The 27811-nt window shown below is 43.0% G+C and overlaps 1 protein-coding gene across 1 annotated transcript in view; it reads right to left on the minus strand.

Annotated features, from left to right (window-relative positions):
- The window catches only part of dmd (dystrophin), a 500806-nt gene that overhangs the window by 121088 nt on the left and 351907 nt on the right, over positions 1–27811 (minus strand). Inside the window, exons 34-48 of the mRNA XM_080421894.1 lie at positions 22936–23097; positions 20473–20583; positions 19466–19639; positions 18782–18937; positions 17121–17291; positions 16155–16334; positions 15325–15447; positions 14197–14367; positions 13294–13416; positions 11456–11590; positions 10755–10907; positions 8014–8184; positions 2753–2875; positions 2332–2504; positions 1368–1503 (exon numbers count right to left, since the gene is read on the minus strand). Coding sequence (XP_080278020.1) covers positions 1368–1503; positions 2332–2504; positions 2753–2875; positions 8014–8184; positions 10755–10907; positions 11456–11590; positions 13294–13416; positions 14197–14367; positions 15325–15447; positions 16155–16334; positions 17121–17291; positions 18782–18937; positions 19466–19639; positions 20473–20583; positions 22936–23097 — 2262 coding nt within the window. The remainder of the gene's footprint in view (positions 1–1367; positions 1504–2331; positions 2505–2752; positions 2876–8013; positions 8185–10754; positions 10908–11455; positions 11591–13293; positions 13417–14196; positions 14368–15324; positions 15448–16154; positions 16335–17120; positions 17292–18781; positions 18938–19465; positions 19640–20472; positions 20584–22935; positions 23098–27811) is intronic.

Here is a 27811-nt window from a genome sequence, read left to right on the forward strand (position 1 = left end):
ACATTGTACTTTTGCTCCACTACAATTATTTGACAGCTTTAGTTACTAGTTACTTTAATACGATTTAGATTATCATCACAAAACCCACATTAGCCAACTTCAGCCCTATATATATTTCGGCCATTTGAAAATAGCCGATCTACAAGCTCACAATGTGTTGCGATGCGACACATTGTGAGCTTGAAGATCTGCTATTTTCAAAAGATTTTGATACATTTTGAACTTTTGATACATTCTGCACAATCAGTAGTTTTACTTTTGATACTTTAAGTATATTTTGATGCCAATACTTTTGTATCTTTACTCAAGTCAATTTTGATTGCCGGACTTGTACTTGTAACAGAGTATTTCTGCACAGCAGTATTGATACTTTTATACAAAAGGTGAGTACCGTAAATTTCGGACTATAAGCCGCGACTTTTTTCCCATTTTTCGACCCTGCGGCTTATATAACGGTGCGGCTTATCTATGGATTTTTACAGCTAACGGCCACTAGGGGACCTCCTAAATCTATTGATTTTACACCCGCGGCTTATAGTCCAGTGCGGCTTATATATGTTCCAAACATTCAATTTAGCTGCTGCGGCTTATAGTCAGGTGCGGCTTATAGTGCGAAAATTACGGTAGTATTTCCACCACTGGTCACTATTTCGTGTTATCATGAACCACGTGACCGGCGCTGTTTTCTGCCCCCCCGAGGTGACGCAACTCTCTAATACAAGGCTCTGGTCTGTGTGAGGAGTGGAGGTGGACGGCACAGCTGTTTGCTGTCAGTCACAAGCTGTCGCTTGTTTAGCACCCCGAGGTGGGCATACATGTGTGCAGGTGGGCCAAGAGAGCTGATCACATGCATGCTAAAGTGGACCGGTCAGCTCTGATCTCACACACACACACACACACACACACACACACACACGTGCACGAGCGCGTGTGCATGCGCGCACGCACACACACACACACACTTCAGATCTGGACGACACTTAAAATGAGGGCAACCTCAATGCGCCACTGATGTTGCTATAATATCAGTGGTTCTCAAACTTTTCATGTCAAGGACCCCAAAAATGATATGTATTTGGCCACGGACCCCGATCAGAAGCAAAGATTTGAGTTCACTAGAATCACTGGTATATTCTATTCTATCCTATTAGATATTCTATTCGATTCAATATTCGATTCTAATTTATTCTATTCAATTCAATATTCGATTCAATATTAGTTTCTATTTGATTAGATTCTATGCCAGTATAATACCAATACCAGTCTCTCAGAGGGATTGAATTAGCCACCTCATTCACAACCTGTGTGTGTGTGTGTGTGTGTGTGTGTGTGTGTGTGTGTGTGTGTGTGTGTGTGTTGTGCGTTACCCTGAGGTGTAGTCTGTGTGCTGCTGGGTCATTGTCGTACAGTTTGAGGGAGCTCTCAGCGTCACTCAGCCAATCCTCCATCGACTTCTTGTCAGCCACAAACTTCTGCCACTTAACGTTGACTTCCTCCCAGCGCCTGAACGTACACACACACACACACACACACACACACACACACACACACACACACACACACACACACACACACACACACACATAATACAGTACAACAATAAATACAATCGAGTAAAAAACAAGGGAGCTTCCTAGGTAGGAACAATTGTTAGGAAATATTGACCATCTCATTTCAGAAGGAAGCATCACATGCATCCTAGTTAAGTTCCTATATAATATAGGTCAAATTAAATTACAACAAATGTAAAACATCATCCATAGTTAGAATAGAGATGCTGGGTTTCAAGTGGTATTTTTTTTTTTAAATCAATGCATTTATTCTTTCATTTATTCATTGATTAATCATTTATTTCATCCATTCTCTCTTTCTTTTATTCATTCACTCATTCATTCATGACACCCATTAAATCCGAGAACGCATCTACAAATGTCTTAATTTTTCTGCAAACCATATGTTGCTATAATATCAGTGGTTCTCAAACTTTTTCATGTCAAGGACCCCCAGAATTATATGTATTTGGTCGCGGACCCCCATCTCAAAATATGTTGTTCCAGGGACCCCCCCCTCCCCCCCAGAAGCAAAGATTTGAGTTACAAATGTTCGCTTTAAAAATACATATATTCAAAGATTTGCACACATTTTCATGATTTCTCAAAAATAGTAGATCTACAGTACAAGCTCGGTGCCGCGCTATGAGCTTGTACATCTGCTATTTTTGAATAGCCCAAAGTATAAAAATAATGGCTATAGCTAAAATCTAAAATGACGGATTGAATGGGTTAACTCATTAATTCTTCCATTCTCCCTCGGTAGTGTGTCTCTCCTCACCTCAGTCTGTCGTGGTACAGTTTGTTGAGTTTGTCCCAGTTGGTTTGGAGGAGCAGGGCGTTCTCCTGGATCCTCTGGCCCTCCAGGGGCCGGGCCCCCGCCACCATCTCCTCCTTCTTGGCCAGGGCTCCTTCCACCGGGCCCAGCAGCTTGTCCATGCTGCCCTTCACCTCCTGGAGGTGGTGGTAGTGGTATTAAAAAATACATTAAAATACACTCAAATTACAGGCAGGGTAAGTGATTTCTTTGGTTAAAATAAGTGTTAAATAGCTCTATATTCTGATAGTACTCATTGCTATAGACTGTGTGTTCAGTAACAGGAGTCTCCATGTCTCTCCAGCTCTTTATTAAACAGAGAATGCATTTTCAGGTCAGGATACCAATTTGATCCAATCAGGATAAAATACTCATTTATACTGACCTGGAGACAGTGCTGTTGCTCAGGCAGGTTGTGGTAGACAGCAGACCAGTATTCAGGAGAGTTCAGCTGGAAGTCTGCCACCGAGACCGCATGGAGCAGAGACTGGAGCTCTGACAGGTACTCCTATAGTACACGCACGCACGCACGCGCACGCACACACACAGACGCGCGCGCACACACATACAGTAGGCACGAACATACAGAGTCACAAACATACACACGTGGGCACAGTCATACACGCACGCACGCACGCACGCACGCACGCACACACACACACACACACACACACACACACACACACACACACACACACACATACACATACACATACACATACACATACACATACACATACACATACACATACACACACACACACACACACACACACACACACACACACACACACAGTCAGTCAGATATTTGGAAAACTTGGGAAAAGGTTAGAGAACACGCACAAACTAAGTCCACCAATGAAATCACCAAACACATGCTAGTTATTACCACAAATAAAAGTTTACATTTACACACATACACACACACACAGACTAAAAGACCACGTCCACTGATCTGGGACCACACATCTAATAAAGTGACTTCTTTGACTTCAACCAAGATCCAAAAATATATAACTAAAATAATAACATTGATAATAGCCATGTTTCTGCCTCTAAAAGAGGAATTCTGTTGGATTTAATATAGTCATCAGGGCAAAATTCTGATCTTGGTTTGACTCCAGTTGAGAGCCAAGTCTGTAGCAGTATATATTTTAATCTATTGTAGAGTTAGAGCTAAGAAGAAGTTGGTTGAAGTCAATGGATATGTTCTAAACTTGTATAGGTTGCGGGGCTGCAACACTAAATAGAACTAATCGGTTCAATCAATTATTTAAATAGAAATAATTGATAATTTAATACATAGTCACTTCCAAATAAATATATATATATATATTTAAAAAACTGTGCTTCTTGATTATTCGATTATATGGCAAAAGTAACTGGTAGAATAATAGCTAATGAAGTGATGGATAGTTGCAGCCCTAATAGGTTGTGTTCTGCAACGATGATCCACTGAGAGAAATGTGATTTTCCAGAATGGTTTTCACTGTGTTCATACCAGCCATGCAGAACGTCATCTCATCACAAGACACGTTCAAACTATTGTTGAAACTTCAATTAAATTGATTTTTAGAAAAAAATCTTACGATGTGGTGCTGCATTTAATCCTGTTTCCGGTGCTTTGACCGATTCAAAAAGGACACGGGCATCGGCGCTGGAAATCAGCCCCATTTCCCACCTCGACTTTCCCTCATTGCTTTCTGTAGATTTTTTCCCCAATAAATGTTTCTCTTTGTTTATTGTCAACAAAGCTCCTTTGATGCAGAGCTTAATAACCACTTTAACCCTGTCGTGCCCAATTTTGTGCTTATCGTTAAACAAATGTTTTTGTTGGTAAAACCTAGCATCCTTATTGTGGGATAGACTTTCGCAGAAAATAGCAGATCAACAAGCTCACAACGCGTCGCAGCGCGACGCGTTGTGAGCTTGATGATCGGCTATTTTCAGCAAAGATATTTTAATGCAGAGCGAAAACAGAAAATACCCTAGAATAGGGCCCTGAGGGGGACTACGGTCAACCGTATATAGGGTTTAAGTGGTTAAGTGGTTCGGTGGTTATACAGTCCCTCAGTCTAATAGTCAGTTGAACAATGTTATTATGGAATAGAGTGTAAGTGAGAGAGCAGCACTACAATGGAGCTGCCTGGATGACTCACACTCTAAATGGAACGTATCGCCCTCTGTCGGGTGGAAACCTCATATGTCCAAAACTGTTACTTTCCAGGATTAAAATGATAAAATAGCAAAAATAACAGATCTACAAGCTCGAAACGAGCTGGTAGATCTGCTATTTGATACTTGTGTGTGACGCTGTAGTATGATCAAGTATGATCAAAAGGTTTGAACACGGAGATAAGAGGTTTCTGCCCGACAACAACGGTATCTACTCAGCTGGGTCATTTCACTTCACCACCCACTTGTGATAAATGTTTGACTTGTCCAGAGGTGCTTTGATACGTCAGTAAAAAGGGTGGGACAAAAAATCTATATAATCACGATACCGTATATCGATCGTAATCCCTCTTATCGTAAAGTATCGTGACGGCAAATATGAATATATTATGATATTCCATTATTAAGAAGCACTGCAGGTTTACATAAAGCATACATACTGTATGCTTAGCACTTGAATGTGTCTTTTATCTTTTTTTTGGGCCTTTTTTATGGGTATTCTTTTCTTCTTCAGTTACAGATATCCGTGATGTGTCATAGATAAGATTTCTTGCATCAATGCATCGATTGTCGCAGATATCGTGATATCATCGTAATCGAGGGGGCCAAATATTGCCACAGTATCGAATTGTGAGTTAACCATATAGTCAGTAAAAGAGTATTGTCTTTAGTGTTTCCCAAACGGGTCGGACCCACTTTTGCCAACCCATGTTGGCAAAAGTACCCATCGTGGACCAATTGTGGACCAATTGTTATGGGTCACGAGTAAATATCCCCTTTTTTGTGTCTTCCGTGAAATAAATGGAAGACACTAAAATATACAAATATATAAATATATATATATATATATATAGATTTAAAAAGAAAACGTTTAAGAAGTAGTGAAAATAGCAGATCTACAAGCTCACAACGCAGCGCGAAGCGACACGTTGTGAGGTTGGAGATCTGCTATTTTCACTAGTTTGGGTCCTGGGCAAACGTCACATTTCTCTTTTTGGTCTTGAGCTAAAACGTTTGGGAACCACTGCTTTAGTGTGACTGACTATAACAGAGATTTTATTATTCGGACAAGTCGTTGTATAATCCAAGCTACTGTTTGTATGAAATATGCTAAGATGTAGGGTAACATTTGGCCCCATGTCATGCTGTGATGTGTTTGCCGTTTCTGTAATGACGGATACATGCCACACAGTAAAATCGTCCAATGCTAATTCAACTCTGAAGAGTGTACAGATGTAACCAAATGGACCCGTAAGCGTCCATTTGGTTTCATTTGTACTCTCTTCGGAGTTAAATGATCACTAAGGATTTGACTGTGTAGAATTGAGAATATAAACGTCATTTGTATAGCTCATTTCATTGCATGAGATGCAACTCGAGCTTAATCCTTGTAAAACAACTGAAACCTGACAAAGGGAGAAAGTTCACCATATGGTGAAAATAACAGTACAGATATCAATCCTCCACTCGATTGATCGACCACTCTCCACTCTGGCTTTCAGTTTGACAGCACACAGTTCTGACAGACCTCTTGTTAGTTATCGCCTGTGTTAGCATTAAAGGACTAAAAGTGTCTCTGTACTGTATCAACTTTGTACTACCTCTGACAGGTGTACCTGCATGCATGCTTGTTGCTCGTTTACGGGTGGTGAAATGAAACGAGACCAGAGTTTAACCACTTGTCCACTTAAACCCTGCATAATACTTTGTTGAGCAGGGTATCCGAAGCTTGACCCGTTTCTTTTCTCCCCGTTGTGAGCTTTCCTATGAGCTTTGCCTTTAATTCCTGTGTATTTGTTACGTATGCCACTTCCCTCTCTCATCATCAGAACCTCACCATAAACCAACCCTTTTAAATGGCCTAGACAAAACATATTTCACCTGGAGAAACAAAATTAAATGGCCTAAACAAAAAATGTTTCACCAGGAGAAAAAAAAAAAAAAAAAAGGAAAAATAAGATTTCCCAATGTTTGAAGTGATTTATGATGATTTATGATGTATATACTTTGCTTTAGACAGAGCCCTGGTTGTGTGTGTGGGTGTTCTTGGAGTGCTTTATTGTGATTGGGTGACTTGGGATACATACATCTTCAGTGATTGGCTGGTCGGGGAACTGCAAGGGGGGCAGGCGTGTTATGTGATTGGTTGACAGGGAAAGGGTGGGCATGCGGTGAGACAGAGTCAAAGACAGGGCAAACCAATGAGATTTTGAGCATGTGAGCACGTTTCACATGGACACACTTGAACGTGTAAAAACACCACAATGCAGCAAAACAAACAAACCCAAAAAACTCAACTCTGAAGTTCCTCTGTACGATTACAGTTGTTTTCTGTCTTAATCAACTGATCTATGAATCAAACCTCACTGGCCTTTGAAAGGCCAGTTTAAACCCATGCAAGCAGTGGTGGAAAAAAACACTCACATTTTCTACTTAAGTAAAAGTATCAATACTGCAATGTAGAAACACTCTGTCCTTTGAAAAATAGCAGATCTACAAGCTCACAATGCGACGCACTGTGAGCTTGTAGATTGGCTATTTTCAAATGGCCGAAATGTATAAAAGGGCTGAAGTAGTTAATATATGTCTACAAAGTAACTAGTAACGTTTTAGTTTTCAAATAATTGTAGTCGAGTAAAAGCACAATATTTGACTCTGAGAAGTAGTGGATTAAAAGTAAAACAAATTGGAAATACTCCAGTAAAGTAAAAGTACCTCAAAATTGTTCTTAAGTAAATTTACTTAGTAACTTTCCACCACTGCACATAAGATGTTCTGACTCCTACATTTAATACAGGCCCCTGTAGAGAAACTAGTTGAGAAGCATTGGTTGTAAACTATGTACTCATGTGCACCTGATGGACTAAACCTCTGAAACTGAATTGAACACTAAAGTTAGTTAAGACTTTTGAATAGAAAAGGCCTATATTGCACCGCAGACATTATCTTTGGCTAGTGTTACAGTAGTTAGTAATGTAACCTTATCTAGTCGAGTTATTTTGTTAGTGAATAGAAACCCAGGCCACATTGTCTTGGATAGTTAAGTTAGTATGTCATATCGTTGTTGTCGGGCAGAAACCTTTGTATGTCCAAAACATTTTTCATTGGTTAAATGTTTATAAAACCCAGACACACTTTCAGAGCTATAGAATAGAGAATTAGCCGATCTAAAAGCTCTCAACACGTCACAGTGTGAAGAGTTGAGAGCTTTTAGATCAGCTATTTTTCTTTTGTGGGACACTCTTATCCCATTACAACCGGGATAGCATAATATGTGTCATTTTAGATTTTTTTGCGTTGGCTATTCAAAAATAGTAGATATACAAGCGAGCTTGTACATCTGCTATTTTTGAACATCTGAAAGTGTGATAACTACTGATTTGACATTGAAATATGGAGATACAAGGTTTCTGCCCGACAGCGGCGATATTCCTGTTAGTGCAGATAAAACCAGGCCTATAGGAAACTCACACATTGTCTTTTGAAGGGTATGAACTTGCCCTCCACCTCTACCCAGCGCGCGTTCAGCTGGAGTAGGCGGGGCTCCACTAGCTTGGCGGCTCCGCCCTCTGACAGCTGACTGGCTAAGCCCTGCACCTCCTTAAGGTCCGCCCTCTTCTCCTCGAACTCTGAGCCAATTTCCTATTGGATAAAAACCAACCGGGAGGGGGGATGTGGGTGAGGGGCAGGTCACTCGCTATTGGCTGTTTAAAGTCCAGCGTGGGGTGGAAAGTGCACACATGGATATAGTCTCCGACACGCTTCAGGAGTCAAAGACAAAATAAACGAACGAAAAGAAAGCATACACTCACGCACGGTACATGAACGAAAAGGGACAACACATCTTGTTTGTACTGGAGTCTCGCATAGTCAGGCGTTTCGGATATCTCCCGCCTACCAATATGATCTCAGTTTTATATAGATGCTTGAGCTGGGTGAAAATAATTGAAAAAATAACCGCATTTTTTGCAACAATGCAAAGATTTCTGAGGCGGTACTTCACATTGGGACGATATCAGGATTTGTTAGGTTTGTTATAGCGGCCGTTTTCTCTGCTTTTCTAGACCCTCGATTGAATTTACATGTCACCAAATCTAACTTTTTTTATTCTACTGTCACTTTATTTTAAATCATTCTTACAGTATGTGTCAATCAATTACATCATATGTAATAATGTGCATTTTGCGTCATCGTCGACCATTGCATTTTCTCTGTTTAAATTTTTAAGCACATTGAGTGTGCGCTTGTCATATGAAATGTGATATATAAATAAATGTGCCTTGACCAGGTATATTAGTAGGCGGAGATCTCCGATACGTCTGGTAACACCAGACTGTTAAGCGTAAACCACACATACGACATACATACAGTACAGTGCACAGAAAAGCCATATCGTATGTTAGAACGTTCTCCGTTTCTGGCTATATAGGAAATGACGAGATAGGTGCTGTAGTTAGGAGGCACACACTGCCATTGAGACTTTTTATTGACATCAACCAGTACAGGTGTTGTTATAGCCTTTGAAGAGCACACAGGTTATAAAGCTATTGGCCAAAACACATTACTCCTTCTGACGTCGGAAAATCTTCCGGTTCGGAAAGGCTTTCCGAAGTATCTATTCTGTGTGGGGTCCGGGGACCCCCAGGGGTCCTTGGGTGGGGGTACCAGGGGGTCCCCAGCAAAACAAATTAGAAAAAACTAACTAAACTAAAACTAATATATTGTAAACTTTGGCTATTCAAAAATAGCAGATATACGAGCTTGTAGATCTGCTATTTTTGAAAAATCCTGGCACAGAAATATTTTTCGAGACAGGGAGTCCGCAGCCAAATAAAAACATAATTTTGAGGGTCCTTGACATGAAAAAGTTTGAGAAACACTGTTTCTAGAGGTGCGCGGGTTTCGAGGGAAAAGTTCCTGGGACCGCCCTGTTCCAAAGCTCGGAATGACGTCCATTTGAAGTTATATAATCGCCTCCCTTTTGCAATTAAAAGTTCGGACGTCAGAGGAAGTACGTATTGTGCTTAAGTTGTGTGTGTGTGGGGGCAGGGCGGGGCCTCTCTTCCTGGGAGCTATAAAAAAAAATGAAAAAAAAAAAAAAAATAAGAAGAAGAAGCAGGCAACCCAAGTGTCAAGCGGAGACGAGAATGTGTGGACAGGACGGGACGGCCCCGGGGCTGTGGGGACAGAGCGAGACAGACAAAGAGGGGACAGACGGACAAACGGACGGGCGGACAGACAGCGTGGCATGGCAGTTTTTTTTGCGGATGTGGAGCGATGCGGTGATGAGGCAGACCGCTCAGCGGAATGTCATAGTGGTTATCTGGAAATGAACAGACACACGTCAATGAAAACAGACAGACAGACAGACAGAGAGGTCAACGCTCCGGGTGGAGCGGAGGGGTCACACCTTCTTGTCATTGGCTAATTCATTCATCTCAGAAATGAATGGAGTCGTCAAATATTTATACAGTATATGAATGTATATATATATAATATATATATATATAGAGAGAGAGAGAGAAGAAACAGAAAGGGAGGGAGAGAGACAGACAGAGAGATACAGAGAGAGAGCGAAAGAGAGAGAGAGAGACAGACAGACAGAGAAAGAGAGAGAGAGAGCACTCGATCAGCACTCCAATCATTTCAATTTCAACGATTTCCCTTTGAAATGAAATATTTATGTTTTTGGATTTGAATTGCAAACAGGCTCGACCCCGAGGAGAGGAGAGGAGAGGAGAGGAGAGGAGAGGAGAGGAGAGGAGAGGAGAGGAGAGGAGAGGAAAAGTTGCTCTCCTCTCCTTACTTATTTAAAACATGTAATGTTTTAAATAAGTCCAATAAAAAGATGAAGAGTGTGATGAGGAGGACAGGTGAGAAAGATTAGCGAGAGAGAGAGAGAGAGTGTGTAGTACGTACAGTACATAATCATTTGTGTGCATACTGTATGTGTAGGTGTAAGTTTAACAGTACTGAAACCTCATATGTCCAAAAACTTCAATCGCATAATAGCGTCAAAAGTAGCAGATCTACAAGCTCGAAACGTGTCGCTTCGCGCCGCGTTTCGAGCTTGTAGATCAGCTACTTTTGACGCTATTATGCAACGCTGTAGTGTGATTAAAGTTGGACGTTAATTTAGGAAAAAACACAAATGGTTAGAAAACCGGAGATAAGAGGTTTCGCCAGCGACGGTACGTGGGTGTGTGTGCTACCTTAACGGTCTTCTCCTCGGGGGGGTCGGGGAGCTGCTCCACGCTGCGCTGGATGTCGTCCAGCCAGGCCAGCAGGTCATGTGACTTCCTGCGGTACTGGTACCACTGTGGAGCCATGGCCATGGCCTTCCTGTTCCTCGTCAAGCGCAGGTCCTGCATTTACACGTGCGCACACACACGCACGAACGCCGCATGCACGCACACGCACACACACACACACACACACACACACACACACACACACACACACACGCGTGTGCTCACACACACGCACACACACACACACACACACACACACACACACACACACACACACACACACACCGTTAGCTTGTATTGATTTGTGGATAAATATTTTACTTAACGATGTGTGTGTGTCTGTGTGTGTGTGTGTGTATTACTATACTTGTGAGGACCAAATGTCCCAACACATTTTTTTTTAAATTTAATTTAGATTTACACTTCATTTGTACTTGTGTGTGCACTGCTGTCGTATACACCCAAAAATACTCGATCTTACAAGCTCACACCGGTGTGATATTGGATAGTCCATTATCAGGCGGACAATTCAATTAAGGATTTATACAAACGTGTGTGTGTGTGTGTGTGTGTGTGTGTGTGTGTGTGTGTGTGTGTGTGTGTGTGTGTGTGTGTGTGTGTGTGTGTGTGTGTGTGTGTGTGTGTGTGTGTGTGTGTGTTACCTTGACGGTGTTGTACTTGCTGTTGAGCTGGTTGTGTTTGAGTCGGACTCGCTCTCTCTTGTCGGGGTCGGGGGCTCTCTTCTGCAGGTTCTCCCCTCGCACCAGCAACTCCTTCACCGCTACCTCCTCACAGTCCTGCACGCACACGCACACACGCGCACACGCACACACACACGCACAATGCACACACGCAAACAAATACATACAGGGAATTAAATTAGAGTTATACGGAACGTGTGCATATATGTGTCGTGGTGTGTGTGCAGCTATTGTGACTTTGTGTGAGAACCAAATGTTCCCACAAGGACAGAAAGATGAGGACAATTATGGTGACAATTTGCTGGTCCTCAGTGTTATAGGTCAGGGAGTTAATGTAGTGAATGGAAATGAGACAGAACTCTCTCACAAGTACAGTATATCAGTATATGTGTGTGTGGAAAGGGTCAGTGACTTCCAAGATCCTCTGCGTGCAAAAGATCCTCAAATGGGACAAAAGGTAGTAGCAGCGCTTGTAGCCTTGTACTGTCTCTGTCATCTGAAGACATTCTGGGTGGGGGTGGGGGTGGGGCTGGAGACATTCTGGGTGTGGGTGTGGGTGGGCCCAGCCCGAATCCTCAGGTTGTTCTGCAACAGCCCCATCGAGACCATCCTGAACTGCACCGGGAACTGAACACCGTGGGAGGTGAGCTTCCCTCTCTCCGAGAAACACACAAGAAGCGGCGTGTGTAGTCAAAGCTGAGCGAATCATCGAGGACGCTCTCCACCCCCAGCCACTAATTTATTTTCACCGCTACTGCGACTATGGCCAGGCGAGTGCCATACCACCAGATTTCTGAAGTGTTTATGCCTGGCTACCATCAAAATGTTCGGAGAAAAGAAAAATGCTGAGCACCGCCTGTCCCAGGCCATCCTGAATGACACAGGCCACCACACAGGATAATTTTTCTGTATGCATAAGACTGTTGGGGCGCTCTGGTGCTGCTGTATGCGAACTGCCACCTATGTTTTGCCTGATTCACTGCCTTTTTTGCTTGTATTTTAATGTCGTTTTATTTTTAACCTCATGTAAATTATTAGGGGTGTAACGATACGTTTTAACAACGATTCGATACGTATCACGATACTTGGTTGTCGATACGATACATGAACGATACAGGTTAATTTAGAACGATACGATACGTTTCGATTCAGCGATTTAGTCGATACGATACATGAACGATACAGGACAGGTTAATTTAGAACGATACGATTCCATTCAATGATTTAAAATCGATATAGTAACTATTTATTTACCCAAAGATTCTGTGTGAAAAATAAATACCTGGATACTGGATATAAACCCCTCTTTCTCTTTTTTTCTTCTTAAAAGTACTTAGTATTGATATAATAATAATTGCATTGCAGAACGATTCGATACGATTATTTGCATTGCAAAACGATTCGATACGATTCAAAGTCAAACGATACGATATTTAGCTGTTTGCATATCGATATAGTAGATCGTTGAAAATTCAAAACGATGCATCGATGCAGTTACTGTATCGTTACAGGCCTATAAATTATATATCTGTTATATCTACTGATATTTTAGCTGCCTCATTCCAGTGCCATTCCTTCTAACCATGTTCCTTGTGTATGTATAAGTCTATACTTTACTCTACTCATATCAGGAATACCTGACCCGTTTTCTTTGTTCTTTCTCTATTCTCCGTTCCTCTCCTGACAACTACAAACGACGGGGAGCTTGTCTACGAAATAAAACACTTTCACCCACTCTGGTGGACCTGCTGTAAACCTGTGGTGTGACAATAAAAGGTGCAGCGGAAGATGAGGTTGACCTTGTTTTCCTGGAAGTCGTCTTCCTGTAGGTTCTCTCCCTGGTTGGCCTCTTCTTCCAACAGCCCCAGCCAGATCTCTGCCTCACTGTGGTACTGGTCCAACTCCTTAGCTGTAGCTGCAGTCTGGTATAGGACACACAGGATTATATAAAAGAAAGTCATGAAAAATAAGCTGTAGTTTTCCTGCTTAGGAGTGTGAGGGAGGGGGTCAGTCCACTGAAGGCAGTGAAGGAATTATTCTAGCCAGAAGATGGCACAGACACCTTGACAGAATTATGCCATCAGTGACACTGATGACATCACTGAAACTCACCTGAGTGTGCGTATCATGTGAGGCGTTAAGCCCCGCCCAGAAAACTGCTCTAAGGAGGAAACACCCAAAATGACCAAAATAGGACATTTCCAGGCTCTTTAACCACTTGAACCCTAGCAACTATGTACTGGGGGGAGCGGGGGGGGTTAAAAAGCTCACAACATTGTCAAGCTTATAGAGCGTCTAGTTTCTGTGCAGAGATGTGGTGTAGAGGGAAAGAAGAGAGGGAGGACAAGTACAGAGGCAACTCATGTCCAGTCTCACGTCCAACTCCAAGTATCAAGGGTTTAAGTGGTTAATTTAATACATTTCCCATTGTGTTTTTTCTTTTGTTTTTATTTCAAAATGTTATTGGAGGATAAACCCCTTGAGATGCATCATCTCGTTTTCCAGGGGGTCCTCAAACTCTGGGTAGCTCAGTCGGTAGAGCTCTCGCCTTTGGACCACAAGGGCATGGGTTCGATCCCAGGCGAGGATAGACTCCCGCGTTCTTGGCTGATACCGACATTAAGCCTCTCCGACGTACTCCCACACACACATCCATCCATCCATCATTGACCCATCCATTCCTCTCCCTCCCTCCATCGTACCAGTCCAGAGGTGATGCGTTGGGAGATGTGTTCAAAGCGCTGGTCCATGTGGTCCAGTCTGGGTCTGATGTGGTTCTGGCAGTTCTCGCCCCGCGTGGCCATCAGCTCGTCAGCCAGGGACCGCACCTCCTCCACCCGACCACGCATCAGCTCCAGCTCCGCACGCAGCGTCTACACACACACACACATGCACACACACGCGCACACACACGCACGCACGCGCACACGCACACACACACACACACACACACACACACACACACACAGGGAATGTCAACAATTAAGAAAAAGCTTCCAATAGAGATTTCAAGTAACCCATAGGAAATATGCCTTGAATGACCCAAATATATGTAAAACTTACTGCGGATATCGAGGCTCCAAAATATATTTTTACAACACAGTTTCCTTTCCCCACCCTCACGCAATACATACAAAAATTAAATTATTTCTTTCTTTCTGTCATTCTGTATTTCTTTCTTTCTTTCTTTCAACAAAGGGAGAGGGGTTGAAGCGATGCAAAGAAAGGAAGACATCAACGGCTCCGGCTTGGCCCAGGCGCTCCCAACACAATTGGCAGTGATCACAGGTTGGCAAAGCCAGCTGGGGTTTTGTGTCCTTGTCACCGCTCTGGTTGGTCGTGGCACCTGTTCAGCAGGAAGGGGATCTGGGGGAGAGAAGTGTGAACCTCCTGTTCTCCTGGTGAAACTCCTCGCTGTCTGGTGAAATGACTGCATGTTTACCGGAGGAGCCATTGCGTCTACACCCTCCTCAAGACCAACACTGGAGGTTGGCAGTGGATATTTAAGGGGGGGGGGGGGGGGGTATTGCCAAAACGTGTTTAGGCGTGCTCAGAAAGTAGAAGAAGAAGAAGAAGAGGAAAGAGAAGAAGAAGAAAGAGAAGGAGAAGAAAGCAGAAGTAACACTTGCCATCTGTGAACAATAGTTCCAAACAAATACTGTATTTCCAAACATTGAATCATCAAAGAGTCAAATAGTGTTGAAACTGTATAAAGAATCGGTTGCATGACGAAATACTCTATACTAGGGCTTAAGTGCCTGGGAAGAAATCGGGGAAAATGCTAAACAGAACGAAAGAAAGGAATGAAGACTGAAAAAAACGTTTATAACCTTCAGCACAACGTCGTTGGGGCCGTCTCTGTCCATCTCCTCCATCTTTCTCTCCGCTCCGTCTATCCATTCATTCACTTCCGTCATCTCTCCATCCAGCTTCTGCATCTGTCGCTGGTAGTCCTGGGACGCACAGAGAGAAGCGTCACACACAAACGTTTTGTATTACTATACTAACTAGGACTCGTATCGCCCACGTACTCGGCGCGTTGTGAGCTTGTACATCGGCTATTTTCGGTGCAAGACACCTATAGGCAGTGGTGGAAAAAGTACTCAAATTCTTTACTTAAGTAAAAGTACCAATACTGCAAAATAAAAATACTCTGTTACAAGTAAAAGTCCAGAATTCAAAATTTACTTGAGTAAAAGTACAAAAGTATTGGCATCAAAATGTACTTAAAGTACCAAAAGTAAAAGTACTAAAATGTTTGAAAATAGCAGATCTACAAGCTCACAACGCGTCGCAAAGCGACGCGTTGTGAGCTTGTAGATCGGCTATTTTCAAATAGCCTAGGTATAAAATAGGGCTAAAGTGGTTAATGTATGTTTCATCATATCATAATTTATATCTGAAAATTAACTAGTAACTAAAGTTTTCAAATAATAGTAGTGGAGTAAAAGTACAATATTTGCCTCTGAGATGTAGTGGAGTAGAAGTAAAAGTATTGGAAATTGGAAATACTCAAGTAAAGTACAAATACCTCAAAATTGTACTTAAGTACAGTACTTAAGTAAATGTACTTAGTTACTTTCCACCACTGCCTATAGGTATAAATTAACTCATTGACTGTCATTGACGACGATACTCGTTATCTCAATCCAAGGCTCACCAGCAGCAGGTTGAGCCACTCTTCGGCCCTGGAGGTGACGGCGATCCAGTTGCAGCGCAGCAGGCTGACCTTGTCGTCCACCAGGCCCCCGTGGCCCCTCAGCACGGCCTTGAGGGCCTCGGCCAGGTCCACCACGGCCTGCAGCTGGGGCTGCCGCTTCACCGTCTCCCCCTGCACGGACTGATGAGGAAAGGGTGGGGGGAGGGGGGGGGGGGCTTTAACATTCCTTGTATAATATGCAAATGTTCTTGGCAACATAAAATGTATTCTGAATGCATGATCCTGTTCAAGGAGGGACTAGCGTTTCCCCAAGATTCTTTTATTGTTATTCTTTTCCCTTGCCTGTTCATTAACCCATTTAGACATAGAACGCATCTGTGTCACTTTAGATTTCTTTGACTATTCAAAAATAGCAGATATACAAGCTCGTAGCGCGGCACCGAGTGCCGCGCTACGAGCTTGTAGATCTGCTATTTTTTTTAAATCGTGATTTTCTTTTAAAATATTTTTTTCCGATTTCTTTTAGGATTTAGATTTTTTTAGACGCGGCCTCAGGTCTTAATGGGTTAATGCTGTATACCTGACTGTCAGGAGGAATACGCTTTTATCGTTCTAGCGATGTGTGATTGTGTGTGTAATGTAGACCTTATTAACACATTGTCTGCCAAGGACGTATACATCAACTGCCGACTACAACAGAATGGCCGATCGCGGTCAAAATGTTTTTGTTCCGGTGGATAGACGAGACCCTCCCCCTCCCCCCAGACAGCCTTTGTTTACATCCGCGTCCACATCGTGGCTTCCGTGGCTCTCAGTGGATCGTCTACCCAATCAGCAAGGGCGTCTCGTTTGTTTGTTTGTTTGTTTGTGCGCGCGTGTGTGTGTGTGTGTGTGTGTGTGTGTGTGTGTGTGTGTGTGTGTGTGTGTGTGTGTGTGTGTGCGCGCGTGCGCGTGCGTGCGTGTCACCTGTGCCCAGGCCAGCTCTCCCTCCAGGTCCTGAGGCATGCCGTCCACGGCAGAGCGCTGTGTGAGCTCCGCGTCGGTGGCGGCCAGCCACTCCGTCAGGGCGTTCAGCTCCTTACGCAACTTCCTGGACAACTTCACACTCTTCTCCAACTCCGTCTTACTTTCTGTCACCTGGAGAACACACACACACACACACACACACACACACACAATGTAACGCCTCAACTCCTACTGTTCCGAGTGCTTGTCAGGGTGGGGGGTCCCCAGTTCAAATATGATTATTCTGGGGGGGAGGGGGGTCCCGGCCTGAGGAAGATTGAGTGGTCTCATGCACATTAGGCCACAGACCCTAATATGGCCCTCAAATGGGGGTCTGTGGTCTAATGCATATTAAACCGGAGGGTCCACGGAATTTGAAAAGGTTGAGAATCACTGGTGTGTGTGTGATGATGTGCACTGACCTGTGTGATCCTGGAGGATCAGCATCATGAAGAGATGATTTAGGTTTATTTGTTTGAAAGGCATTTTTCCAAAACATAGGCCAGTAGGCCATTAATTAGGACAATGCCAATGTGTGAAATTGCTATTGCTGTTGTTAACTAGTTGTACGAACGCTTGTTTTCTATTGCTGTATTGTTTATTGGATTGTTTATTGGATCTTGTTTAGTCGATACACTTATTTGTTTTAGCTCATGCTCATTTGATTTAGCTATTTTGTCTCATCTGTTTAAGGAAATAGGTAGCTGATATATTGCACTTTTACCTTAGCGCTAGGTATACTCTTGGTTGCTTGTTTTTGCAGAAAATGCACTAAAGACTTCTGGTGATTAGTAGTTTTCGTTCCCTACCTATGTTGAATATACTTATTGTAAGTCGCTTTGGATAAAAGCGTCTGCTAAATGACTGTAATGTAATGTAATGTAATGTAATGTATGACTGTGTGTGTGTGTGTGTGTGTGTGTGTGTGTGTGTGTGTGTGTGTGTGTGTGTTGTGTCAGTGGTGGAAAAAGTACTCAAACTCTCTACTTAAGTAAAAGTACCAATAATGCAATATCAAAATACTCTGTTACAGGTAAAAGTCCAGAATTCAAAATTTACTTGAGTAAAAGTACAAAAGTATTGGCATCAAAATGTACTTAAAGTACCAAAAGTAAAAGTACTAAATATTTGAAAATAGCAGATCTACAAGCTCACAACGCGGCGCGATGCGACGCGTTGTGAGCTTGTCGATCGGCTATTTTCAAATAGCCTATGTATAAAATAGGGTTAAAGTGGTTAATGTATGTTTCATTATATCATAATTTATATCTGAAAAGGAACTAGTAACTAAAGTTTTAAAATAATTGTAGTGGAGTAAAAGTACAATATTTGCCTCTGAGATGTAGTGGAGTAGAAGTAAAAGTATTGGAAATTGGAGATACTCAAGTAAAGTACAAATACCTAAAAATTGTACCTAAGTACAGTACTTAAGTAAATGTACTTAGTTACTTTCCACCACTGTGTGTGTGTGTGTGTGTGTGTGTGTGCGTGTGTGTGTGTGTGTGTGTGTGTGTGTGTGTGTGTGCGTGTGTGTGTGTGTGTGTGTGTGTGTGTGTGTGTGTGTGTGTGTGTGTGTGTGTGTGTGTGTGTGTGTGTGTGTGTGTGATGAAGTGCGCACTGACCTGCGCTCCCAGTTGGTTGTAGAGCAGCTTCATGGCGGTCAGCCTGTCGTCCAGCTCCTTGGGCTGCTCCGTCTGCTGTCTCTGCACCACCTGTCTGCCCGTCTTTATCACCGTCTCCACCTCCCCCTTCACTTCACTCAGCGTCTTGTACAACTTCTGTTAGCGGGGGGGGGGACGGATACACACACGCACACACACACAAATGAGGCAATAGCACTTTTGATCGACCAAAGAAAGAAAAGCAATTCCTCTGTTAAACCCATTGATACCTGGAACGCATCTGTGTCACTTTAGATGTCTTTGGCTATTCAAAAATAGCAGATCTACAAGCTCATAGCGCGGCACCGAGTGCCGCGCTATGAGCTTGTAGATCTGCTATTTTTGAAAAATCTTGAAAACGTTTTTTTTTTTTTTTTTCTTTTTCAAAAAACTTTTTTTAAGAATCGCCTCAGGTCTTAATGGGTTAAAGACCCTGTAAACAGGAAGTACCCTAACCCAGTATGAGTAGGCCTATAAGCAGTATTATGAATTCAAATTGTGTCAGACCACAGAATAATGCTATAAAGCACCCAGACAAATTTGAATGATTGAAAAAGAAAATTTGGTTTCAAAGTTATGAAAAATAAAGTTGTAGTTTTTTCTGCTAAGGGCTGTGGGGGGGGGGGGGGGGGGGGGAATACCCACCATGCATTGCTCCAGCTGGGACTGCACCACGTCCTGCTCCACGCTGCGGATGTCCAGCATGCCCAGCTGACCCTTGACCCCGGCCAGCGTGCGCTCGCAGTCGGCCAGCCGCTGGTCGAAGTTGGCCGGCTTCTGGAACAGGCGGAACTTGGTCCACACGTCCCCCAGCATCTTCTGTGAGACGGGACAGCGACAACGGTGAGATATGGGTCTGTCCATCAAGTCAATCAATCAATCAATCAATCAATCACTCACTCAACTTAACCCATTGAGACCTGAAGCCGATTCTACATGTCTCCTAAATCTCAACAGTATTCTGAAAAACGTATGTTTCAATATCAGTGGTGCTCAATCTTTTTCATGTCAAGGACCCCCACAATTATATGTTTTTGGCCGCGGACCCCCATCAAAATATTTTGTTCCAGGGACCCCCCAGAAGCAAAGATTTGAGTTAAAAATGTTCGCTTTAAAAAATATATATATTCAAAGATTTGCACACATTTTCACGATTTTTCAAAAATAGCAGAGCTACAAGCTCGTAGCGCGGCACTCGGTGCCGCGCTATGAGCTTGTAGATCTGCTATTTTTGAATAGCCCAAAGTGTAAAATAATGCTTTTTAGCTCAAATCTAAAAATGACACAGTTCCAGGTCTTAATGGGTTAAAATGTGTATGCCAATGAATTCCTCCCCACAAAACATTTCTTATATATCGTCACTGTTCTTGCATCCCACTGACTCACCTGCCAGTGAGGAGCCCCCACCGGGAGGACGTAGGGGCCTTCGTCCCCACTCCTCCCGACCAACACTCCCTGCTGACTGCCCCCCAGCCCGTAGGAGGACGTGCAATGAAAAATACAACAAGCCCTCCCGTCCGGCTTCCCTTCCCCCAAACACAGGCCAGTTGTGTTTGTATAGACGCTTGACAAAGCCGGATTTACCACGGTGGATCTATCTATCTATCTATCTATCTATCTATCTATCTATTTAGTTGTGAGTGCGCACATACCTGAGTCAGGTCTATCTGAGCCATGACTCGGTGCTTTGGGTCTTTGTCTGCGTTCTTTCTCCTCATCTCCTCCAGGGTCACCTCGTGTCCACTCAGCTCTGTCTCGATTTTCTGTCCACACACACGCGCACACGCACACACACACGCACACACACACACGCACACGCACACGCACACACACAGGGAAAAAAGCAAACTGTTTCCAAAACGGCAGACATAATTGTGTTATAAAATAATCTTCTGATAAAAAAAAGAACGGTGATGATCTAAACAAAAAAACTAAAATTTGAGAGAATCAGTGATCAGTGTCACTTCCGTCCCACCACAAGGGGGCAGCACACACCAAGGTGAAGTCCCTCTCTCTCTCTCTGTGTGTGTGTGTTGCTGTGTCTCTCTGTCTCTCTCTCTCTCAATACCGGCTACGTGCCAGCATTCGCGCACTCTGTTAGTGTCCATAACACGCTAATCTAATCATTCCCAGCCCTCCCCCAGTGTGTGTGTGTGTGTGTGTGTGTGCCTCATGCTTCGATGGCCTGGTGTCCACGTGGACATAATCTCTGTCCCTCTGTCTTAAGTGCACATCGTCACTCAATGTCCTGCTTCATACTAACACTTCACCCATCGACTTCATCTACTGCTGTACACTGAAAACATATAGTAACATCTATTCTTACGTACCAGATTGATAGCGCTACTTTTTTAAATCTGTTGTATCCCTGTTGGTATCTATTATGTGATTATCGACTTTTGTAAAATGTATTATTTCGTTTTTTGCTGTTTTTAGTATTTCTTAGTAATACACTGTGATATATTCGTTGAATGTTTTTGTTAATGCATTTTAATGTTTTGGACCCCAGGAAGACTAGCTGACGTTAAGGCGTCAGCTAATGGGGATCCGTTTAAATAAACAAATAAACACACAGACACACACAGACACACACAGACACACACACACACACACACACACAGATAGACACTAATTCCATTCTTCTTGCCAGTCTCTCTCTGGTGGTTTATCAACTCGTCATATTTTAATAATAACAACATTGAAACCATTCACTATGGATTCATGAAAGAGTCTCGTGTTCATTGTATTTTTCAACAAAGCGACGGGGAAAAACCAATCACCTCTCTATCCCTCTGTCGACCTCGGCATGGGTCCTTCATAATGCAGAATTATTACCATTCGTCCATTCATATTAATCATTCACAAGTCCCATTTCGGTCAGGAATGATCGTCACTGTCGGGTGCACGGAAACCTTGTATATCCAAAATGGTTTCCGAAAATGGGAAGAAAAAGTTGATCTCCTTCAAAGATGACAACGATTAAAAAGATTGCAGTTGAAATGGTTAAAGGACGGCTGAAAATATCTCGGGCTGAGGTTATGCACCACAAAAAAAGAACAACGAGATTTCATGAGTTTGACCCGTAAACCTACATTGTTCGGAACAAATTATTTATGACAACAGTACGTGCCGCGGAAGGTTAATTCACTGGAAGGCGCATGGGGAGAGATAAATATTTATGTTTTTACTTCGTTTTTTTGAAGAGCCGTTTTCTTTTTGAAGATACTTTCCAGGGGCTTTTTAGATGTATTAAGACAAGGAAAGGATGGAGAAGAGATGGTGTGCAAAGAGACTTGGCAAACAAACTCACATCCTCTGCGAAACACTAACTGCCAACCAGACACACTCCATTCCAGAACTATTATCAGGCATCAATCAGGCATGTAGCTATTAATATTAGTCAGATAGAAAACCTGCAGTGACAACGTTTCGATGTCAAAAACACATCTTCGTCTACGAAGATGTATTTTTGACATCGAAACGTTGCTACTATAGTACTCGCACCCTAAATAAAAAAAAGGCTTTAATTCGTCGAAGCTGCCCCTGTGCCTTCGTTCTTTTAGTTATATAATGTCCTGCTCCTGTGATGCATCACACATGCCTGAACCTGGCTTGAGGTGCGGTGTAACTCCCTTATTTGTAGGAGTCGCTAGTGTGCTCTTTGGAATGCACCGTGGAGGAGTTGAACTTCAAGGCCTTTCAATACACACTGGCTACGAACGGCGTGGGTCAAAACAACCCCCCCCCTCCATTATTGTCAATGAACCTATACCCGACACCGGCAAGTGCCAGCGAGCATCGACGTTCCGATAAGCCAGTGTTCTACTTCAAGGCTTGTTTTTGTGTGTGTTCTCAATTGGAGTTCTCCTTGCTACACGCGGGCGGCACTTCACGTGCGTCAATACCGTCTGGACGTGGCCTTCGGTCTCCATGGTGGCGTGCAGGAACTTTACAACTGCGGCATCCAGACAGCCCTAAATGTCACCAGTGTTAATTGGGTAGAAAATGTGTTTATTTCCCACTCCTATCGATCACACACACACACACACACACACACACACACACACACACACACACACACACACACACACGCACAGAGAGTAGGGGTTATATACCTGCGCCTCCTGCGGTATCTGCTGCGCGTCCACGTGGTCGGCCAGGTAGGCGGTGAGGTGGCGGTCCGTGTTGGCCAGGGACTCCTGGATCAGCCTGAGAGACTTGTCGTTCTCCTGAGCCCAGTGGACGCTCTGCTGGAGCTCCTTCTGCCGGCGCACCGCCTGCTCACACACACACACACACACACACACACACACGCACACACACGCTTTGTATTACTATACTTATGAGGACATAACATTTTCATGTTCTTTTTTTGAAATTTGGGCCATTTTGGCCTTAACCCTAAAGCCAAAAAATTGCCGATCTACAAGCTCACAATGCGCCAATACGGGACGTATTGTGAGCTTGTATATCGGCTATTTTCGGTGCAAGAAGCCTAGGTATAAATCAGGCAAAACTCCACATCGTAATGTCAACTGATTCCACAAATGCCTTGTAAATCAGTAGTTTTCACAGTTTGAAGATGTTTTAAAAAAAATAGCAGATGTACAAGCTCGCAGCGTGGCTGTGAGCTTGCTATATCTGCTATTTTTGAATAGCCAACGCTAAGCCCCGAAAGCTAGATGCTTTCACACCAAGGGTAACAGTATTCTTGCACACACACACACACACACACACACACACACACACACACACACACACACACACACACACACACAGAGTTGTGTACCCTCTGGTATGACGGACTGCGTGGCGTCTCTTTCAGTCTCATCTCTGATGTTGTCTCTGTGGTCGTTAATGACAACAACTATCAATAACCAATCACTGTGCTATATGCGTAGCTATGCCCCTTAGCAACCACCGTCTGGTCACCCATCCTCCTCTCCTGCTCTCTTCTGGCCGTCTACTGTCACTCTTCTCCTCCTGTTCCCCCTCTCCACTCCTTCACCTGTGTGTCTCTCTCTCTCTCTCTCCGTCTCTCTCTCTTGTCTCATGGTCACTGAGCAGATTAGTCACACATGCGCTGACATCGTAAACCCCCTGTGTGTGTGTGTGTGTGTGTGTGTGTGTGTGTGTGTGTGTGTGTGTGTGTGTGTGTGTGTGTGTGTGTGTGTGTGTGTGTGTGTGTGGGGATAAAAGGGAGAGTGCCATGTGGTAAGGAGAGGACTAGAGAGAGAGAGAAAGAGAGACGCACATATAACGTCTTTGCTTGTGTGCGTGTGCACGTGTGCGCATGTATGTGCAGGTGACAAGAGCTAATCCAGGGGATAATTACGCTATGTATAGCCCTGAACCTGTCATCATGCTAACCCTCACACACAGACACACACACACACAGACACACACACAAATCGCCGTCGTCGGGCAGAAACCTCCTATCTCCATGTTTTAACTTTTTTGTGTTTTTCATAAATTAACCTCCTACTTGATCATACTACAGTGTCACACAGAAGCAAAAACCCCAAAAGTATCAAGGGTAGCAGATCTGTAAGCTCTGCTCGCAAAGCGATGCTTTTCCAAGCTTGTAGATCTGCTACTTTTTGCCTTTATTTTTTTGAATCCTGAAAAGTAAACAAAGTTTCGGACATAATGAGGTTTCCAACCCGACAAGAGACAAAATGTATTTCTTTTTGGCACATCCTCAAACTGTGGAGTGAGATTAAATAGGCCATTAAAAACGAACACACTGATTGACCTTACCCATAGAAAACTAGTCCATTTCCCTCGCCAAACGGGACCTCTCACGAATGCAATGCGCTCGTTAAACACCCTTTCACTCGTCAGTCATGGCACGTGCACGTACGCATGCGCACACACGTACCGCACTATTCAAATTGTAAGCGAGAGCCACAGGATCATGGACATTAGCTTAATTGCTGTGAGTTGGTAACGCCTGGGTGGGCACAGCAAATATAAAATGCTCGACGTGCCAGCCGTCAACTGTAGTTACTGGAAATGGTGTTTAACCACATACAGTAAGTCAGTAATACTGTAGTTCTCAAACTTGTTTGGCCGCGGACCCCCATCTGAAAAAGGTTTTGTGCCAGGGAGTCAGGGACCCCCAGAAGTGAGATGTATGTACAAAAAAAAGGAAAGAAAAACTTGCAAAAGTGATGCACTGTGAGCTTGTAGATCTAATTTTGAATACCCAACACATAAATGGATAACGTGGTTAAAATGATTGTGATGTTGAACTACTCTTGCTGGGGACACCCCAAGGACCCCTGGGGATCCCCGGACCCCACTTTGAGTAATTTTTTTACACAGATCTGATCAGATGGGGGGGGGGGGGGGGGGGGGTCCGTGGCCAAATATATATCAACTTGGGGGTCCTTTGCACTAAAAAGGTTTTAGAACTACAGATTTAGAAGGCATTCTCTGTCAAATAAACATATATATATAAACTAGAAAAAGTGCTCAGGTAGGTTATTGTGGGCCAGCAATGTTCAGGATGGAATATGAAAAATCGGACGGATCTATCTTGATCACTTGACTATTCACCTGTTTCCTAGGCTGTGTGTTTTCCACTTCCTGTCGGATTTCATTGGATATCATTAGTCATCTGACCAGTTTCATTGGATTTCATTGGATCAAATCGACAGGAAGTGGAAAACACACAGGAAGTGGAAAGCCTAGGAAACAGGTGAATAGAGATTTAATGTGTAGGCTATGGATTTGCGTGATGTTTGGACAAAATCCGAAGGAGTAATATCAAAAATGTGTTTTACATAAGTCGGCCTGCTGGTGGCGCAATAAAAGGCAGATGTGATGAATGCAGGGCAAAGGTTTGCATACAGAGTTTTACACAGATAGGTGCAGTTATAGGAGAAGGACGAAGGATGAAGACGGACGGACGGACGGACGGACGGACGGAAGGGGTGCAAAACATAGTCTCGGCCATGCCTTTGGCCTGGCGGAGACAAAAACGTAAAAAAGGAATTGTAAAAACGGCCAGTGGTGTAAAGTTACTAAGTACATTTACTTGCCCTTAAGTATACTTTTGAGGTACTTTTACTTTACTGGAGTATTTCCAATTGTCTATACATTTACTTTACTGCACTACATCTCAAAGGCAAATATTGTGCTTTTACTCCACTACAATTATTTGAAAACTTTAGTTACTAGTTACTTTGCAGATGTAAAGTATTACATTACAAAACATACATTAACCACTTTAGCCCTATTTTATACCCAGGCTATTTGAAAATAGCCGATCTAGAAGCTCACAACGCGTCGCATCGAGACGCGTTGAGCTTGTAGATCTGCTATTTTCAAATATTATAGTACTTTTACTTTTAGCACTTTAAGTACATTTTGATACCAATACTTTTGTACTTTTACTCAAGTAAATTTTGAATTCCGGACTTTTACTTGTAACGGAGTACTTCTACATTGCGGTATTGATACTTTTACTCAGGTAAATCATTTCAGTACTTTCTCCACCACTGGCCTCAGGTCTTCATGGGTTAAAGAGATTAAAACATGTTTTCATGTGAGGGACGGGACGACGGCGAGGCAGCAGGGGAAAACCTTTTAGAAGCAGGAATTTAATTTAGGAGGTAAATTCTAAAAAAAAATGTGTGCCTCGCTCCGTTCCAGGGCCGTGGCTGTGAAACCTTGTCCTGTCACGGTCGGCTGGTCACTCTCGATAAAGAGCCAGTCGGTGCTTCATTGAAATAAGAATGAATTGAATTCTCGGGCCCCGGGTCTGCACACGTTTTGGTGAATGAGCCATATATGCCCAACCAATTGTCAACACAAGTGAACCACTTTTTACCACTGAGAGTGACCCTCTTTCTGAACCAATTGAGACCTGAGGAAGAAAAAAAAATTGCAGATCTACAAGCTCATAGCGCGGCACTCGGTGCCGCGCTATGAGCTTGTATATCTGCTGTTTTCTGCAAAACGTACTTTGCTACTGTATATCAGCGGTGCTCAAACTTCTCATGTCAAGGACCCCCAAAAGTATATATATATTTGACCGCGGACCCCCATCTCAAAATATTTTTGTTCCATGGGCCGTCAGAAGCAAAGATCTGAGTTAAAAATGTTCACTTTATATTTAAAGATTTAAACAAAATGTTTCAAAAAATTGCAGATCTACAAGCTGCTAGCGCGGCACGAAGTGACGCGCTAGGAGCTTGTAGATCTGCTATTTTTGAATAGTCAAAGTATAAAATAATGGTTAAAGTGGATAAAAGGATTGCTATACTTTGACCCATGACACAGATGCCTTCCCGGATTGAATGGGTTAAAGGGATAGTTCACCCCCAAATTATTTTTTTCGTATCGAAAAAAGTCACCCCATGCATGGGGACTTGAATTCATGTCCCCATGCATGGGGAACAAGAGCCAATCATTTGAGCGGTTCCGCTGGGAGACACTTTGTGTCTCCCACCGGAACCGCTGCAGACAGGTCCGCTGGTCATCAAATTATTGGCTTAGGAATAAGACAAAAACAAAACAAAAAATCAATTAAAACTCATTCAGTGCCAAAAATATTTCTGGCTATATCACCCCTGTGCCAAGGCCAAAAATACATTGTAAAAAAAAAGTGCTTAGGAGCCAAGATACAGCCTTTTTCAGTAAGAAGTTAAACAAGAAGTGAATGGAGCAGCAAATCTTCAAATCATCATATCTTGGGTTCTGAACTTTTTTTTCAAACAAAAATAAAATAATAATAATAAAAAAATAAAATAATTTTATTTTTTATTTTTTTCATGACGTCGGAGACGTCATTGGCACTGAATGAGTTAATTCAAGTCTCCGTGGGGTGAGTAATCGATAGAAAAAAAGATGAACTATCCCTTTAAGAGGTCCAATTCTCACAGTTCTTAACACAGACAAGAAACCCTCGAGAAACGTTGCACAAAGCCGGCGTACACAAATCTAAGGTCTGCATGGTAAACATGTCTTTCTGTAACATTTCTA

The sequence above is a fragment of the Gymnoscopelus braueri genome, assembly GCF_963280865.1.
Source record: "Gymnoscopelus braueri genome assembly, chromosome: 24".
In the NCBI taxonomy this organism is placed as follows: domain Eukaryota; kingdom Metazoa; phylum Chordata; class Actinopteri; order Myctophiformes; family Myctophidae; genus Gymnoscopelus; species Gymnoscopelus braueri.